The 17,811-nt window shown below is 42.9% G+C and overlaps 1 protein-coding gene across 1 annotated transcript in view; it reads right to left on the minus strand.

The window, feature by feature from the left end:
• The window catches only part of nfatc1 (nuclear factor of activated T cells 1), a 334,609-nt gene extending 322,548 nt beyond the window's left edge, over positions 1-12,061 (minus strand). Inside the window, exon 1 of the mRNA XM_070888572.1 lies at positions 11,957-12,061. Coding sequence (XP_070744673.1) covers positions 11,957-12,050 — 94 coding nt within the window. The 5' untranslated portion in view covers positions 12,051-12,061. The remainder of the gene's footprint in view (positions 1-11,956) is intronic.
• Positions 12,062-17,811: the final 5,750 nt, after the last annotated feature.

The following is a 17,811-nucleotide window of genomic DNA, read 5'->3' on the forward strand; positions in this document are numbered from 1 at the left end:
CAGGCCTCATGAAACCCATCAGTTTATGGAAGGCGAGGACTACTGGATCCAGGAGGTAAGTTCCTTTACGCTTATCTCCTGGATCCAACGACCCTGCCTAACCCCACCCCACTCACTCACCTCCCAACCCGCCAAACTATTAAAATTCAGTCCATCAATTCATACTATCCTGGAAAATGTATACATGTGCCAGTAATATTGTGCACAGAAAAGTATTAACCCATCACATGTTAACAGTTGGGAATTGATTTGATTCGGATATTATTTACTCTTAAAATATGCTAAAATTAATTTCATAATCCATTGGTTATAATCAGATGGCTATGACTAAAATATGCTAGAAAACATTTTATGATAGTTTCAAGGGGCTCAATTTTCCCCAAAGCATTTTTATGGTGTACTTGAAGAGTTACGCCCAATTTTTTGAGGCCCAAGTACACCAAAGAAAAAGTGTTGTAAGTTTCCCCATTGGAGCTCTTCATTTTGGCGTGGTCTAACCCGAGGGGGGGGGGGTGGAGCCTTGATCTGCGCCAAAAAGATTGGGCTGCCATGGTAACGAGGGACACAATGAGCTGACACTGCATAGTGAAGCATACAGCCAGCTCCCAACACATTAAAAGAATTGAACACATAGCACCAACTTGCCTCCAACCTCACCCGAAGGCTGTCCGATCTTCTCGGTCACTGGTCTCTCTCTCTCTCTCTCTCTTCCCCCAAGTATCGGACCGGACTGTGTGTGTGAACCGGGGTCCGAGTATCGGACCGGACTGCCTTCTTGTGTGTGGGGACCGGGGACCGAGTATCGAACCGGACTGTGTGTGTGAACCGGGGTCAGAGTATTGGACCGGACTGCCTTCGGGTAGGGTTGGAGGTAAGTTGCTGCTATGTGTTTTTCAATTCTTTCAGTGTGTCTGAGCATCTGCTGCACCACTTTCCTTGCCTGCACCAATTTCCTTAACTCTAGGGAAGGTTTTTCAGGACAGGCCACATACGCTGGCCTAATCAGAACTGGAGTAACTCTCAGCTGGCTAAACTTCCCTAAATGGCCAGAAGTGATGTAGGTGGCTGGTTATGTCCCCTATAGCTGAAAAAAAACCGGACTTAAAAAATTCGTAACTGAGTTACGCTGGTGAAAATTGATTGGGGAAACTGGGGATTTTTAAGTTAGGCCAGAAAAAGCAGCCTGCTTCGAAAAAAAACGGCGCAAATACTGGGGAAAATTGAGCCCATAGTTATTATTAGCCAGTTTAATTGGGGAGCTAATAACAGTATTCACAATATATAGTGGTTGTAAAAAATATTTGTAATTTATTACAGACAGAAAGGTGGAGAAAGACAGAGAAGGAATGAGAAAGAGAGAATGAAAGAAAAAGGAAAAATAATTATTTGTATTTATATAGCGCCTTTCATGAATAAGGATGTCCCAAAGCCAATGAAGTACTTTTGAAGTATAATCACTGTTGCAATGTAGGGAAATAATGTAATAACATTTCAGCCCTTAATGCTTTAGTATGGGTGTCATCATACACCAACAATATGTGGATTACTGGATGTCTGCATTTACAATGGCAGCTGCTACTAATACAAATATAGACCCAAAACTGCATCATATATTTCACAATCCAAATGAATCCATAATATTATTTAAAATTAAGGTGGGAGTGAAGACAGAGAACATACATTTAAGAAAGAATGAACACATTCATACAGCGCCTTTCAATACTTCACATCCTAAAGCACTTCACAACCAATGCAGTACTTTTGAAGTGTTGTAATGTAAGGAAATGCAGCAACCAATTTGGGCACAGCAAGGTCCCATAAACAGCAATGAGATAAATGATCAGATAATCTGGTCAGTGATGTGTGTGGAAGGATAAATATTGACCAGCGATGTTGGTGGAAGGATAAATATTGACCAGTTAGAATTGCCCTGCTCTTCGTCAAGTAGCGCCATGAGATTTTTTACATCCACCTGAGAGGACAGATGAGGTATTGGTTTAATGTCTCATCTAAGAATGCAGCACACGTTCAGTACGTGCTGAAGTGTCAGCTAGATTATGTGTTTAAGCCTTGGATTGCTACCACTAATTGGTGAAAATAAATTTTAAACAGATATTGGGAAGACCTTCTTTACTTATTGGTGTTTCATGTTTGGAATAACCTGCCAGGCAGGGCAGTAAAGACAAAACCATTTGCCCGGAATTTTTACGGTTGCAATGACGGCAAAACTGTCAGCGCTTGTTGTTATTATTGTGTAAAACTGACAGCAACATCTGGCATCTGTACATGCGCAGTTAAACTGGCAATCCGGAAGTTGCTGTCATTGATACCCTGCTCCACCACAGAGTGCACTGTTGTAGTCTTCGCAGATGCAATCAACACAGAATCAGTGATTTGACATGAACTTCAACTTTCTACACACTATTCTTGCTGTAAAAACCATTGAAAATGTAAGCTTTGTTGATGTAATATCTCCAAGTTTGCAGATGACACTAACCTGGGTGGCAGTTTGAGCTGTGAGGAGGATGCCAAGACGCTGCAGAGTGACTTGGATAGGTTAGGTGAGTAGGCAAATGCATGGCAGATGCGGTATAATGTAGATAAATGTGAGGTTATCCTCTTTGGTGGTAAAAACAGGAAGGCAGATTATTATCTGAATGGTGACAGATTAGGAAAAGGGAAGGTGCAATGAGACCTGGGTGTCATGGTACATCAGTCATTGAAAGTTGGCATGCAGGTACAGCAGGCGGTGAAGAAGGCAAATGGCATGTTGGCCTTCATAGCGAGAGGATTTGAGTATAGGAGCAGGGAGGTCTTACTGCAGTTGTACAGGGCCTTGGTGAGACCACACCTTGAATATTGTGAACAGTTTTGGTCTCCTAATCTGAGGAAGGACATTCTTGCTATTGAGGGAGTGCAGCGAAGGTTCACCAGACTGATTCCTGGGATGACAGGACTGACATACGAAGAAAGATTGGATCAACTAGGCTTATATTCAATGGAATTTAGAAGAATGAAAGGGGATCTCGTAGAAACATATAAAATTCTGATGGGATTGGACAGGTTAGATGCAGGAAGAATGTTCCCGATGTTGGGGAAGTCCATAACCAGGGGTCACAGTCTAAGGATAAGGGGTAAGCCATTTAGGACCGAGAATGAGGAGAAACTTTTTCACTCATAAGAGTTGTGAGCATGTGGAATTCTCTACCACAGAAAGTTGTTGAGGTCAGTTTGTTAGATGTATTCAAAAGGGAGTTAGATATGGCCCTTACGGCTAAAGGGATCAAGGGGTATGGAGAGAAAGCAGGAATGGGGTACTGAAGTGCATAATCAGCCATGATCATATTGAATGGTGGTGCAGGCTCGAAGGGCCGAATGGCCTACTTCTGCACCTATTTTCTATGTTTCTATGTTTCTCCACTGACCGCAAAATCTAAGCTATTATAGATGTTTAAATGGGAAAATTACAGTACTAGAGGACTGAGCTTCTATGGGGTGAATGGCCTTTTCTTGCCATTATCATATGTTTGTTTACAATTGTTAAACTCCCATGACATTGCCAACAGGTAATCTGAAGCTTTTTTATATTTACCATTGTTTCTTCCCAAGTCCTGGATAGATATCCCATCCTCTGCTGTTGCCACTTACTGACCTCCTACCAAAAACACTCAGATTGTAGGACTAACACAAACCCTTCCATTGCCCTCCAGTCTCCTACACTCGATTACTGGTCCCACACCTGGAATGGCGATGACTGCTTTATTAAGATTTACAGAAATATCAGTATTCGGGACTAATTTCAAGGCTGCAGTCTATGATTCGAGTGGCATTTATCAACCTAGAGTTCTGCATTTACAATCTGCGATACAATTTGATTTATATAACACTCTTAAACACAATAAAACATCCCAAAGTGTTTCCCAGAGGCAAAAACAGACGACAGAGGGGCGAAGGGTTACAGGAAGCCAGTCAAAGGGATACATTTTCAGGAAGATTATGAAGGAGGAGGGGAAAGAGAATTCCAAACTGTGGTATCAAGATAGTGGAAGGCTCCGAGGCAGAGCGAGGGGTGAAAACATGGAAACATAGAAAATAGGTGCAGGAGTAGGCCATTCGGCTCTTCGAGCCTGCACCACCATTCAATATGATCATGGCTGATCATGCAACTTCAATACCCCAATCCTGCTTTCTCTCCATACCCCTTGATCCCTTTAGCCGTAATGGTCGCATCTAACTTCCTTTTGAATATATCTAATGAACTGGCCTCAACAACATTCTGTGGTAGAGAATTCCACAGGTTCACAATTCTCTGAGTGAAGAAGTTTCTCCTCATCTCGGTCCTAAATGGCTAACCCCTTATCCTTAGACTGTGTCCCCTGGTTCTGGACTTCCCCAACATCAGGAACATTCTTCCTGCATCTAACCTGTCCAGTCCCGTCAGAATTTTATATCTTTCTATGAGATCCCCTCTCATTCTTCTAAATTCCAGAGAATACAGGCCCAGTTGATTCAGTCTCTCCTCATAGGTCAGTCCTGCCATCCCGGGAATCAGTCTAGTGAAACTTCGCTGCACTCCCTCAATAACAAGAATGTCCTTCCTTACATTAGGAGATCAAAACTGTACACAATATTCAAGGTGTGGCCTCACCAAGGCCCTGTACAACTGCAGTAAGACCTCCCTGCTCCTATACTCAAATCCTCTCGCTATGAAGGCCAACATGCCATTTGCCTTCTTCACCGCCTGCTGTACCTGCATGCCAACTTTCAATGACTGATGTAGCGTGACACCCAGGTCTCGTTGCATCTCCCCTTTTCCTATTCTGTCACCATTCAGATAATATTCTGCCTTCCTGTTTTTACCACCAAAGTGGATAACCTCACATTTATCCACATTATACTTTATCTGCCATGCATTTGCCCACTCACCTAACCTGTCCAAGTGATCCCGCAGCCTCTTAGCATCCTCCTCACAGCTCACACTGCCACCCAGCTTAGTGTCATCTGCAAACTTGGAGATATTACACTCAATTCCTTCATCTAAATCATTAATGTATATTGTAAATAGCTGGGGTCCCAGCACTGAACCTTGTGGTACCCCACTAGTCACTGCCTGCTATTCTGAAAAGGACCCGTTTATTCCTACTCTTTGCTTCCTGTCTGCCAACCAGTTCTCTATGCACGTCAATACATTACCCCCAATACCATGTGCTTTAATGTTGCACACTAATCTCTTTGAAAGTCCAAATACACCATATCCACTGGTTCTCCTTTGTCCACTCTACTAGTTACATCCTCAAAAAATTCTAGAAGATTTGTCAAACATGATTTCCCTTTCATAAATCCATGCTGACTTGGATCGATCCTGTCACTGCTTTCCAAATGCGCTGCTATTATATCTTTAATAATTGATTCCAACATTTTCCCCACTACCGATATCAGCTAACCGGTCTATAATTCTGTGTTTTCTCTCTCCCTCCTTTTTTAAAAAGTGGGGTTACATTAGCTACCCTCCAATTCATAGGAACTGATCCAGAATCTATAGAATGTTGAAAAATGACCATCAATGCATCCACTATTTCTAGGGCCACTTCCTTAAGTACTCTGGGATGCAGACTATCAAGCCCTAGAGATTTAGTAGCTTTCAATCCCATCAATTTCCCTAACACAATTTCCTGACTAATAAGGATATCCTTCAGTTCCTCCTTCGTGCTAGATCCTCGGTCCCCTATTATTTTCGGGAAGTTATTCTTGTTTTCCTTAGTGAAGACAGAACCAAAGTATTTGTTCAATTGGTCTGCTATTTCCTTGTTCCCCATTATGAAGTCACCTGATTCTGAGTGCAAGGGGCCTACATTAGTCTTCACTAATCTTTTTCTCTTTCACATATCTATAGAAGCTTTTGCAGTCAGTTTTTATGTTCCCTGCAAGCTTATTCTCGTACTCTATTTTCCCCCTCCTAATTAAACCCTTAGTCCTCCTCTGCTGGATTCTAAATTTCTCCCAGTTCTCAGGTTTGCTGCATGAGTCACAAGAAGAGAGGATGCATGCTGGTCAGTATAGCTGAAAGAATTTGTAGAGATGGAGGAAGAAGCCACGGGTGGATTTGTAGATGAGGACAAGCATTTTCAATTTGCCTGTGTGTAATGGGGAGCCAAATGGAGGTCGCTGAGTATGAGCATCATATTTTTGGATGAATTCTAGTTTATGCAATATGAAATCCGAGAGGGGTTGCGGGTGCAGCAAGGAGAGCACAGTAATCAAGCCTGGTGGTGACGCAAAGGGTGCGGCAGAGGCTTCCAGCGGCCGCAGGGTGAAGTTGGTGTGGAGGTGGCGTTAGTGATAGTTAGGATGTACCATTTGAAGATTATCAGAGGATCAACATAGAAAATAGGTGCAGGAGTAGGCTATTCGGCCCTTCGAGCCTGCAACATCATTCAATATGATCAATATGATCATTCAACCTGCTTTCTCTCCATACACCTTGATCCCTTTAGCCATAAGGGCCACATCTAACTCCATTTTGAATATATCTAACGAACTGCCTCAACAACTTTCTGTGGTAGAGAATTCCACAGGTTCACAATTCTCTGAGTGAAGAAGTTTTTCCTCATCTCGGTTCTAAATGGCTTACCCCTTATCCTTAGACTGTGACCCCTGGTTCTGGACTTCCCCATCGTCGAGAACTTTCTTCCTGCATCTAACCTATCCAATCCCATCAGAATGTTATATGTTTCTATGAGATCCCACCTAAATTCCAATGAATATAAGCCTAGTCGATCCAGTCTTTCTTCATGTCAGTCCTGCCATCCCGGGAATCAGTCTGGTGAACCTTTGCTGCACTCCCTCAATAACAAGAATGTCCTTCCTCAGAATAGGATCAAATAGGACTCTGAGGCGATACATCATTAGATTCAGTTCTGTATGAACAATGGTGTGTGGGGGGGGGATAGAACCAGGGGCTAGGATGTGGAGATTTTAGCAGTAGTTAAAGTAGCAGTAATTTAGCAGTAGTGGCTTCCAGCTTGCCATTATTAACATAAGAACATAAGAAATAGAAGCAGGATAGGCTCTGCGATTCAATAAGATCATGGCTGATCTGATCATGGACTCAGCTCCACTTCACTGCCCGCTCCCCATAACCCTTTATTCCTTTATCGCTCAAAAATCTGTCTATCTCCGCCTTAAATATATTCAATGACCCAGCCTCCACAGCTCTCTGGGGCAGAGAATTCCATAGATTTACAACCCTCTGAGAGAAGAAATTTCTCCTCATCTCAGTTTTAAATGGGCGGCCCCTTATTCTGAGACTATGTCCTCTAGTTTTAGTTTCCCCTATGAGTGGAAATATCCTCTCTGCATCCACCTTATCGAGCCCCTCATTATATGTTTCAATAAGATCACCTCTCATTCTTCTGAACTCCAATGTGTATAGGCCCAACCTACTCAACCTATAGTCATAAGTCAACCTCCTAATCTCCGGAATCAACCTAGTGAACCTTCTCTGAACATCCTCCAATGCAAGTATATCCTTCCTTAAATACAGAGACCAAAACTGTACGCAGTACGTTAGGTGTGGCCTCACCAATACCCTGTACAGTTGCAGCAGGACTTCTCTGCTTTTATATTCTATCCTCCTTGCAATAAAGGCCAACATTCCATTTGCCTTCCTGATTACTTGCTGCACCTGCATACTAACTTTGTGTGTTTCATGCACAAAGACCATCAGCCGGTCCAGGCAGCGGGCGGTTGAGGGGGTCGTTCAGCCTGACTGCCTGCCTCTCTTACATCCGGTCCAGGGTGTCCTTGGAGATGGAGCACGCGGTGTCCACCGGTACGCTCGCGGCCTTCCGCGAGAGGTGGGCACCGGAGGGACTGGAGTGCATCATCACGCCCGGCAACCAAATTTTAATTTGATTTTACGTTTTAAAGTTAATTTGTTTTAATTGCCGGTGCTTTTAGTGTCCCCTTCCCTTTTTTATAGGGGGCACTGGGGAAAAATTGTGATTTTAGTGCCCAAAAAAAAAAAAAAAAACACAAAAAAAAAAACAAAAAAAAGGAAAAAAGGGCCTTGTAAATGTCTGGTGTGTCACCCAGGTCGGGTGGCACAGTTTAATGTTTATGTTTTGCAGGTAGACTCTAAAAGAGTTTCATGCACAAAGACCATCAGCCGGTCCAGGCAGCGGGCGGTTGAGGGGGTCGTTCAGCCTGACTGCCTGCCTCTCTTACATCCGGTCCAGGGTGTCCTTGGAGATGGAGCACGCGGTGTCCACTGGTACGCTCGCGGCCTTCCGCGAGAGGTGGGCACCGGAGGGACTGGAGTGCATCATCACGCCCGGCAACCAAATTTTAATTTGATTTTACGTTTTAAAGTTAATTTGTTTTAATTGCCGGTGCTTTTAGTGTCCCCTTCCCTTTTATAGGGGGCACTGGGGAAAAATTGTGATTTTAGTGCCCAAAAAAAAAAAAAAAAAAAAAAGAAAAAACACAAAAAAAAACACAAAAAAGGGGGAAAAAAAAAAGGGCCTTGTAAATGTCTGGAGTGTCACCCAGGTCGGGTGGCACCGTTTAATGTTTTATGTTTTCACAGATAAACTCAAAAGAGTTTCATGCACAAAGACCATCAGCCGGTCCAGGCAGCGGGCGGTTGAGGGGGTCGTTCAGCCTGACTGCCTGCCTCTCTTACATCCGGTCCAGGGTGTCCTTGGAGATGGAGCACGCGGTGTCCACCGGTACGCTCGCGGCCTTCCGCGAGAGGTGGGCACCGGAGGGACTGGAGTGCATCATCACGCCCGGCAACCAAATTTTAATTTGATTTTACGTTTTAAAGTTAATTTGTTTTAATTGCCGGTGCTTTTAGTGTCCCCTTCCCTTTTTTATAGGGGGCACTGGGGAAAAATTGTGATTTTAGTGCCCAAAAAAAAAAAAAAAAAAAACACAAAAAAAAAAAAACAAAAAAAAGGAAAAAAGGGCCTTGTAAATGTCTGGTGTGTCACCCAGGTCGGGTGGCACAGTTTAATGTTTATGTTTTGCAGGTAGACTCTAAAAGAGTTTCATGCACAAAGACCATCAGCCGGTCCAGGCAGCGGGCGGTTGAGGGGGTCGTTCAGCCTGACTGCCTGCCTCTCTTACATCCGGTCCAGGGTGTCCTTGGAGATGGAGCACGCGGTGTCCACCGGTACGCTCGCGGCCTTCCGCGAGAGGTGGGCACCGGAGGGACTGGAGTGCATCATCACGCCCGGCAACCAAATTTTAATTTGATTTTACGTTTTAAAGTTTAATTTGTTTTAATTGCCGGTGCTTTTAGTGTCCCCCTTCCCTTTTATAGGGGGCACTGGGGAAAATTGTGATTCTAGTGCCAAAAAAAAAAGAGGAAAAAAAAGAGAAAAAAAAAGGAAAAAAAAGAAAAAAAAAAAAAGGGGGGGGGGGGAGAAAAAGGGCCTTGTAAATGTCTGGAGTGTCACCCAGGTCGGGTGGCACCGTTTAATGTCTTTATGTTTTGCAGGTGAACTCCAAAAAGAGTTTCATGCACAAAGACCATCAGCCGGTCCAGGCAGCGGGCGGTTGAGGGGGTCGTTCAGCCTGACTGCCTGCCTCTCTTACATCCGGTCCAGGGTGTCCTTGGAGATGGAGCACGCGGTGTCCACCGGTACGCTCGCGGCCTTCCGCGAGAGGTGGGCACCGGAGGGACTGGAGTGCATCATCACGCCCGGCAACCAAATTTTAATTTGATTTTACGTTTTAAAGTTTAATTTGTTTTAATTGCCGGTGCTTTTAGTGTCCCCCTTCCCTTTTATAGGGGGCACTGGGGAAAATTGTGATTCTAGTGCCAAAAAAAAACACAAAAAAAAAGGGCCTTGTAAATGTCTGGAGTGTCACCCAGGTCGGGTGGCACCGTTTAATGTTTTATGTTTTCGCAGGTAAACTCAAAAGAGTTTCATGCACAAAGACCATCAGCCGGTCCAGGCAGCGGGCGGTTGAGGGGGTCGTTCAGCCTGACTGCCTGCCTCTCTTACATCCGGTCCAGGGTGTCCTTGGAGATGGAGCACGCGGTGTCCACCGGTACGCTCGCGGCCTTCCGCGAGAGGTGGGCACCGGAGGGACTGGAGTGCATCATCACGCCCGGCAACCAAATTTTAATTTGATTTTACGTTTTAAAGTTTAATTTGTTTTAATTGCCGGTGCTTTTAGTGTCCCCCTTCCCTTTTATAGGGGGCACTGGGGAAAAATTGTGATTTTAGTGCCCCAAAAAAAAAAACACAAAAAAAAAGGAAAGAAAAAAAAAAGGGCCTTGTAAATGTCTGGTGTGTCACCCAGGTCGGGTGGCACGGTTTAATGTTTTGTTTTACAGATAAACTCTTTAAAAATTTAAAAAAAGTTTCATGCACAAGGACCCCCCAGGTCTCTCTGTACTGCAGCACATTGCAATTTTTCTCCATTTAAATTATAATTTGCTTGTCTATTATTTCTGCCAAAATGGATAACCTCACATTTTCCCACATTATACTCCATCTGGCAAATTTTTGCCCAGTCACTTCGCCTGTCTATATCCTTTTGCAGATTATTTGTGTCCTCCTCACAATTTGCTTTCCCACCCATCTTTTTGTCATCAGCAAACTTGGCTACATTACACTTCATCCAAGTCATTAATATAGACTGTAAATAGTTGAGGACCCAGCACCAATCCCTGCGGCACCACACTAGACACTCTTTGCCAACCAGAAAATTATTCATTTATCCCGACTCTCTGTTTTCTGTTAGTTAGCCAATCTTCTATCTATGCTAATAAAGTACCCCAACCCCGTGAGCTTTTATCTTGTGCAGTAACCTCTTATGTGGCACCTTATTGAATGCCTTCCGGGAATCCAAATACAACACACCCACTGGTCCCCCCCTCTCTCTTATCCACCCTGCTCGTTTCATCCTCAAAGAACTCCAGCATATCTGTCAAACATGATTTCCCATTTATAAAACCATGCTGACTGCTTGATTGAATCGTGCTTTTCCAAATGTCCTGCTATTGCTTCCTTAACAATGGACTCCAGCATTTTCCCCAACGACAAATGTTAGGCTAACCTGAAGAAAGTTCTCACTCATCGACAACTCGATATCTGATAAGCTGTAGGACAGGATAGTGGTGGTCATGCAATTATCTGACTGTGTTTTCATCGCTTCTAATATCCATTATTCTCTGTTCAGCAGCAGAGATGCATAATAACCTTTTGACCAGTGTTACCTGGAGTGTTCTCTGACATTACAACTGGCAATTGACTCCCTCCGGACAAACACCTGAAACAGTACCACTCAAATCAGCATTGAACTTAATGCTGAAAAACGCAGTCTAAGTGCAAAATATCCATCCCATCACAAGCTAATTGTTCTTACACGTGATGCTTTTTAAGAGTTCATGTGGCAAATCATTCGTGAGCATTTGGCTCCAGAATAACCAACGCGGGCTTTTCTCCCTCAACTTATTTTGATGCCAGTTTCTAAACAATCGCTGTGTTATATACGGGGGAAATCAACAAATTGCACCAAATCAGTTAATGATGTCGAGAAATTGAAAATACGGCCACAGTTTAGCATGACAAATGAAAAATAGGAAATTAAGGGTGCATATAGGGTTGAGCGTTGTCACAAGAATACACATGCAAGCACGTGGATGTACTGGACTTATTTCTGGGGGCGGGTGTTTGGTGCCTCTTTACAACACAATTGTGGGATCTAATATGTGCTACTTTGCTACCTCTAATCTTACTATGTTTGTTTACTCGATTACCGCCTGTCTTCCTCACAGCAAGACGTAAATAGTACAGAAACACGTAGGACCGTGGTCATTAGAAGTACTTAGTGTAGTACCAGCCCACTGACACGGGAAAACAAGTCAAGATGCAACTAACAGCGCCAATATCGGTCTCCTGGAGCTCCCTTGGAAGCGGCGCAAGCGATCTTTACAAACCTCCTCCGGCGGTGCTGGAGGCGGCATCCCGCTGGTTAAACTCGAAGAGAAAGCCGAAATCAAACTCTTGCTCGTCCTCGCAGAGGGAAGTCATGGGCGCGGGTTTCAGGGAGGCGATCGCTCGCTCGCCCCAGGCACACAGCGGACTGGGCAGCGCTCCGCTCAGCTTCGCCTTCGACACGCTGCATCCAGGAAACTCGGCTGCAAGATTAAACCAAACTTCCCACTTCCTTCACTCTTCAGAGTGTGAAGAAAGGGGACTGATCGCCTATGCTCCTGCAGCGACCGACCTCTTCTGGGTCGGCATTCAATTGCTATGTGTCTTTTTGCCTCAGTTAACGTTTTGTCCTGTGTATATCGGCGGGTTAATTTCCTCTGTAATCGCACTCACTCGACTTCCGGGTATCAAGAGAGGTGCCACACAGTATGTGACTTTCTCCGAATTTACGTTAGATATTGTGGGAGTAGTCCTTAATAAGCATCTGTTCCCCCACCCACAAAAAGTAAATCTCTACAGAATATATTAATCTTCGTAGTTTTAATAAACTGAAACCAAGAAGTCACATTTTAATACCATTAGAAACACGACCTGAAAGGTTCCAATATGAAAATTAATACAAGTCTGATTAATGCTTCGTTTACATAACTTTGCAGGTAGGGGGTATCTATCTATTATACACAAAAAAACTTTCATGTGTTCCCGTTTATTTTGTTGTTGTTTTAAGCCATTTAACCTTTCCCACTTGCTTAAAACCTGTTACATCTCTATTTCTAGTTTTGACGAAAGATCATCGACCTGAAATGTTAACTCTATTTCTCTCTCCACAGCTGTTGCCTAACCTGATGAATGTTTTCAGCATTTTCTGTTATTAATTTCAAGAACTGTTTTATACTAACTTCAAACAGTTATATAGATTCCAAATTTACACCCAAAAGCCAAATCATTTTGAGAAACAAAAAATTGAGAGATTCAAGCTGCCTGCGTGGCTAATGCAGAATGCAACATACACCATTACCATTTCAGTTTTTCAGTATTCTCTGCCACTGAAACATAGTTTGTAGTAATATCACAATGCATTTGGCAGAAGATCTTTCCTTCAACTAGCTTATTCATCCAAACTTCCCATCAGGTTCCTTACTGGAACCAAAAGCCCTGTATCCAATTTACTAATAGTATCCATCCAGTCACTTTTTCTTGTTTTAAAAACTGCCAATTTAAAAAAATTTGTTCTCTGGATGTGGGCAACACTGATAAGACCACATTTATTGCGTCCCCAGTTCGAAGAAGATGACAGCGGCCTTCTCAAACCATTACCATTCTTGTGGTGACTGTTCTCTCATGAGGTTGTTGGTTAGGGAATTCCAGGATATTGATTCAGCCACAATGAAGTGATCTATGTACAAGTCAGATTAGCATGTGACTTGCAGGGGAACTTGCATGAGAAGCATTCCCTAGACATTGCTTGTCGTCCTTGGTGGTAGAGATTGCAGGGTAGGGACGTGTTGCTGCAATACCCTTTGTGAGATACTATGGTGCATCCTGCAAATTATACATACTGCAGCCACAGTGTGCTGGTACTGGATAGAGGGTCCATTGGTGCGGTTACTGATCAAGAAGATTGCTCTATCCTGGATGGTGTCAAGCTTCTTGAGTACAATTGCAATGGCACCCATCCAGATAAGTGGTGTTCCATCATATACCTGACTTGAGTCTTAGATAGTGGAGAGTCTGTGAGGGGTCAGTAGGCGAATCACTCCACAAGCTGCCTAGCCTCATCCTTGCTCTTGTAGCCACAGTGTTGATAATGGCCGGTCCATTCAAGTTTCTGGTTAATGGTGACCTCCAAGATGATGATGGTGGGAGAACTTGGGGGGGGGGGGGGGGCGTGGAAGCTTGGAAAAGATTGCTGGGCTTTTTCTTGTTAAAGATGGTTATTACCTGGCATTTATTTGTCGCAAATGTTGCCTACCACTTGTCAGCCCAAGCCTAAATATTATCCAGATTTGACTGTAGGCTCACATGAACAGCTTCATTTTATTGGAGTAGTTGTGAATGAAGCTGAACACTGGAAATGTCGGTGCACAGCACCAGTCCAGAGCTTATGATGAGGAAAGGTTATTGATGAAGCAGCTGAAGATGGTTGGGCCAAGGAAACTTTTCCAAGGAACTCTTCAGTGATGTACTAACCCTGTGATAATTGGCCTCCAACAAACATAAACATCTTGCTTTGTGTCAGGCATGACACTAACCATTAGAAGGTTTTCCCTTTGACTCCCATTGTCATCTGTTTTCCTAGGGCTCCTTGGTAATCGCATGCTGTCTTGCCATTGTGGGTATTTACTATCATGAGGGGGTTGACTTATGAAGATAGGTTGGGCCTATACTCATTGGAGTTCAGAAGAATGAGAGGTGATCTTATCGAAACATATAAGATAATGAGGGGGCTCGACAAGGTGGATGCAGAGAGGATATTTCCACTCATAGGGGAAACTAAAACTAGGGAACAGTCTCAGAATAAGGGGCTGCCCATTTAAAACTCAGATGAGGAGGAATTTCTTCTCTCAGAGGGATGTAAATCTGTGGAATTCTCTGCCCCAGAGAGCTGTGGAGGCTGGGTCATTGAATATATTTAAAGCAGAGATAGACAGATTTTTGAGTGATAAGGGAGTAAAGGGTTATGGGGAGTGGGCAGGGAAGTGGAGCTGAGTCCATGATCAGATCAACCATGATCTTATTAAATGGTGGAGCAGGCTCGAGGGGCCAAATGGCCTACTCCTGCTCCTATTTCTTATGTTCTTATGTACTCTCACCTCTCCTCTGGCATTCAGCTCTTGCACCCATGTCTAGATCAAGGCTATGATGAGATGAGGAGCCGAGTGTTTCTGGAGCAACCTGAACTGAAGATATTCTGTTCTACCACCCACTGCTAATTTGTTCCACAATTCTATCACACTTACTGAATTAAATTTCCTATATTCATGTGTCACTCTTAATTTTAAACTTTGACCCTCTAATCCAAATCCTGTGTCCTAGAACTTTCCAAGGACTAATTTTTCCCTACCCATGAAAATCTTAAATACCTCTATCAAGTCTCCCTCATCATTGTCTTCTCCTCATGAGAGTAAAGTCCTGGATTGGATAAGCCCCTAGTTCAGGAATCAGCCTCAGCCCTCATAAATCAAACATATTTTCTGTAACACAGAAACCAAAGCTGAACACAGTACTCCAAATGTGGTCTCACCAAAGCCAGATCAACATTTTCAACATCAGTTCCTTTAACTTGCAGGCCATACATTTAGCTATACATCCTAATATTCTCTTTGCTTTCTTGCCTTCCCAAGATCTCTGAGCTGACACTTTTAATGACCTAGCCACCAAAACCCTCAGTTCTCTTTCTTGCTCTGTTAAGTCATGTACATTACAATATGAAGTGCGTTTTACATTCTCACTTCTGCCAAATCTTCACATTTTTCTGTGTTGAGTTCCATCTGCCACTCATCTGTCCAATGCACTAATCAATGTCCAACGACCCAAGTGCCTCTGGGTCGTCGGACATTGATTAGCATCATTGGGCACTACAGCCAATCTGGAGTCATCTAGAAATTTATGGTGCATTTACAATATAAGTTTAGTGGCAGTGTAAAGTGCCTTTGGATTTGCACCAAGGCTAAATTTACATCGCGTAAAGCAGGTGCTTAGGCCCAAAGTAAAAATAATGCGATTCTCTCCTTCAGGAATTCTCACTCTACTTTGTGTCAAGTTGTGCCCTGACTCCAGACTCAGGATGCCTTTACACGATAACTGCAGTGTTGATGTGACTCAAAACTTCATATCGATACTGGGGTTGGAATGTAAATGCACCCTTAGACACAAAGGACAATATTCTGCTCTCCAAGTCACTTGTATAAAATAAATTATAAACTCTGATCCCCAACACTGACCCCTGTGGGACTCCATTGGCAATTAGTTTTCACTTTGTACCTCACTCAAGTGACCATTTTTAATGTGCGAGTCTCGACAATGAGCGTTGGTATCACAGTCAATGAGTGAGGCATAACAGCAAGGCCAAATCCTGTCCTTCGGGATCACTGGATCTTGATCAGGAGTGAAAACCTGCCTAATTTTCCTCTCCCTGACTCAAGGTGCCAAGGTCAATTAACTTGTAGTTTCCTATAATTCCCCAAGCACAAACCATGAATCAAACATAGGACTGTATGACTCAGATACTTACAGTCCTACATTTTGGGGGAATGAGTGGGAGTAGAGGAGGACCACTTTAAATGAAATAAATCAGTCTACCTCTTTAAAGCAATGTGATTTGCCAGTAATAACCATGTGCCTGTTCTGTCATGTTGCTTTCTAGTAACCTACTTGGCTACCGATGAGCACAATGTCTGTGTTTGATGCATAGGGCTCTCGATCAATGCTAGTAAAGGGAGGCCAGTTGGAGCTAAGGATTCAATGTGTTTCAATGCTGTTGCTTGGTTGTGGGTAAGTGACGAGAGTTGTGGCTGGGGAACCCAGTGCCAGGAGGGACTTGAAGTGGGAGGTGTGGGACATGATATTGGCAGTGTCAAGATTGTGAGTCTGTGTGTATTTTCCTTCTAATTCTAATTTGACCTGATCCCAAACTCTCAGATAGAAAAACCCACTAAAGCATCTCATTTGATGTTTCCTGGTTCCTGAGAAAGGACAAAGTTCCCTTCTTGTTCCACTAGTAATGTCCCTCTTTTTCTCCAGTGTTGCCACTTAAGTATGACTGGTTAGTTTAATTGACACTGTTTTATGTTTAATGTTTGTTTTATTGAAATTGATGAAAACTCCAGCAGTATTCATCGTTAGCAAGAAATTGTTTGTCTGAATACATATTTCATAATGTTTTAGTGAAGTCAATTTTTTTTTAAAGAGGGTATATTATTTGACATATGAAACAAACTTCTGAACAATATATAACTCATACCAAAATATACCATTTCAATTAGTTTACAGGATAGAATTCCAAAAAGCAAAGCACTCAATGAAATTTCTGAGGACAGATTATCTCTTTATATATGTTAATCTTTCAAACTGGTCTTTACTTGTATATCTTTTTTTTAAAACCAGGATACAAACCATCTGTTGACATTTGTTTTGAACATGTCGCAAATAGTTACTGAGCATTAAAATTAGAGCTCCTAGCTCTCTTCCTGCTTTGATCTCCCACCTCATACTCCATTCTCCACCCAAATGCTCCACTTCATGATCATGTCAAGGGAGATCTACTAGTCGTGTATTTTGCAGGGTTCCTGCATCTATCTATTTGAGCTTGAGTGATGTAGACAGAGGATCCTGTTGGTGCACATCTGCTTATCGGTGTTGTCAGTGTGATCAGCCTTTTGTTGCAGGGAGTCTGTTATCTGGTTTGTGCCATCTGTTAGCAAAGACTAACAACCTTGATGAGATGTGGGCACGCTCCAAGGGGATTTCATTGGCCTAGAATGGTTCTCGCTATTAAATTCATCGCTTAACAGTTAAAACTGATTGAACTCCACAGAGGAGATTTAAAAATGGGATTATTTTAAAGAAAGAAATGGTCCATTACATTTTTTAAAACACTTGAGATTCATCCAAGGCAACAATTTACCCTTTAACTAATGTTCCGTTTCACTATTGAAATATCAATCTTTTTGTGCGTTTCATCACTTGCTCGTAAACCAATGTAATGCTGAATTCTCCATCACATTATAACAATTCATATATAACTTAGGTTAAAAGTGCTGGCTATTTTAAAATGGAGAGTATAACTGTGAAGTTGCCACAGGATAATACACTCATTCTTTTATGAGTTCCACATGTTTTTCTGAGAAATAGGTGG

This window comes from Pristiophorus japonicus, chromosome 1 (assembly GCF_044704955.1).
Source record: "Pristiophorus japonicus isolate sPriJap1 chromosome 1, sPriJap1.hap1, whole genome shotgun sequence".
NCBI lineage: Eukaryota > Metazoa > Chordata > Chondrichthyes > Pristiophoridae > Pristiophorus > Pristiophorus japonicus.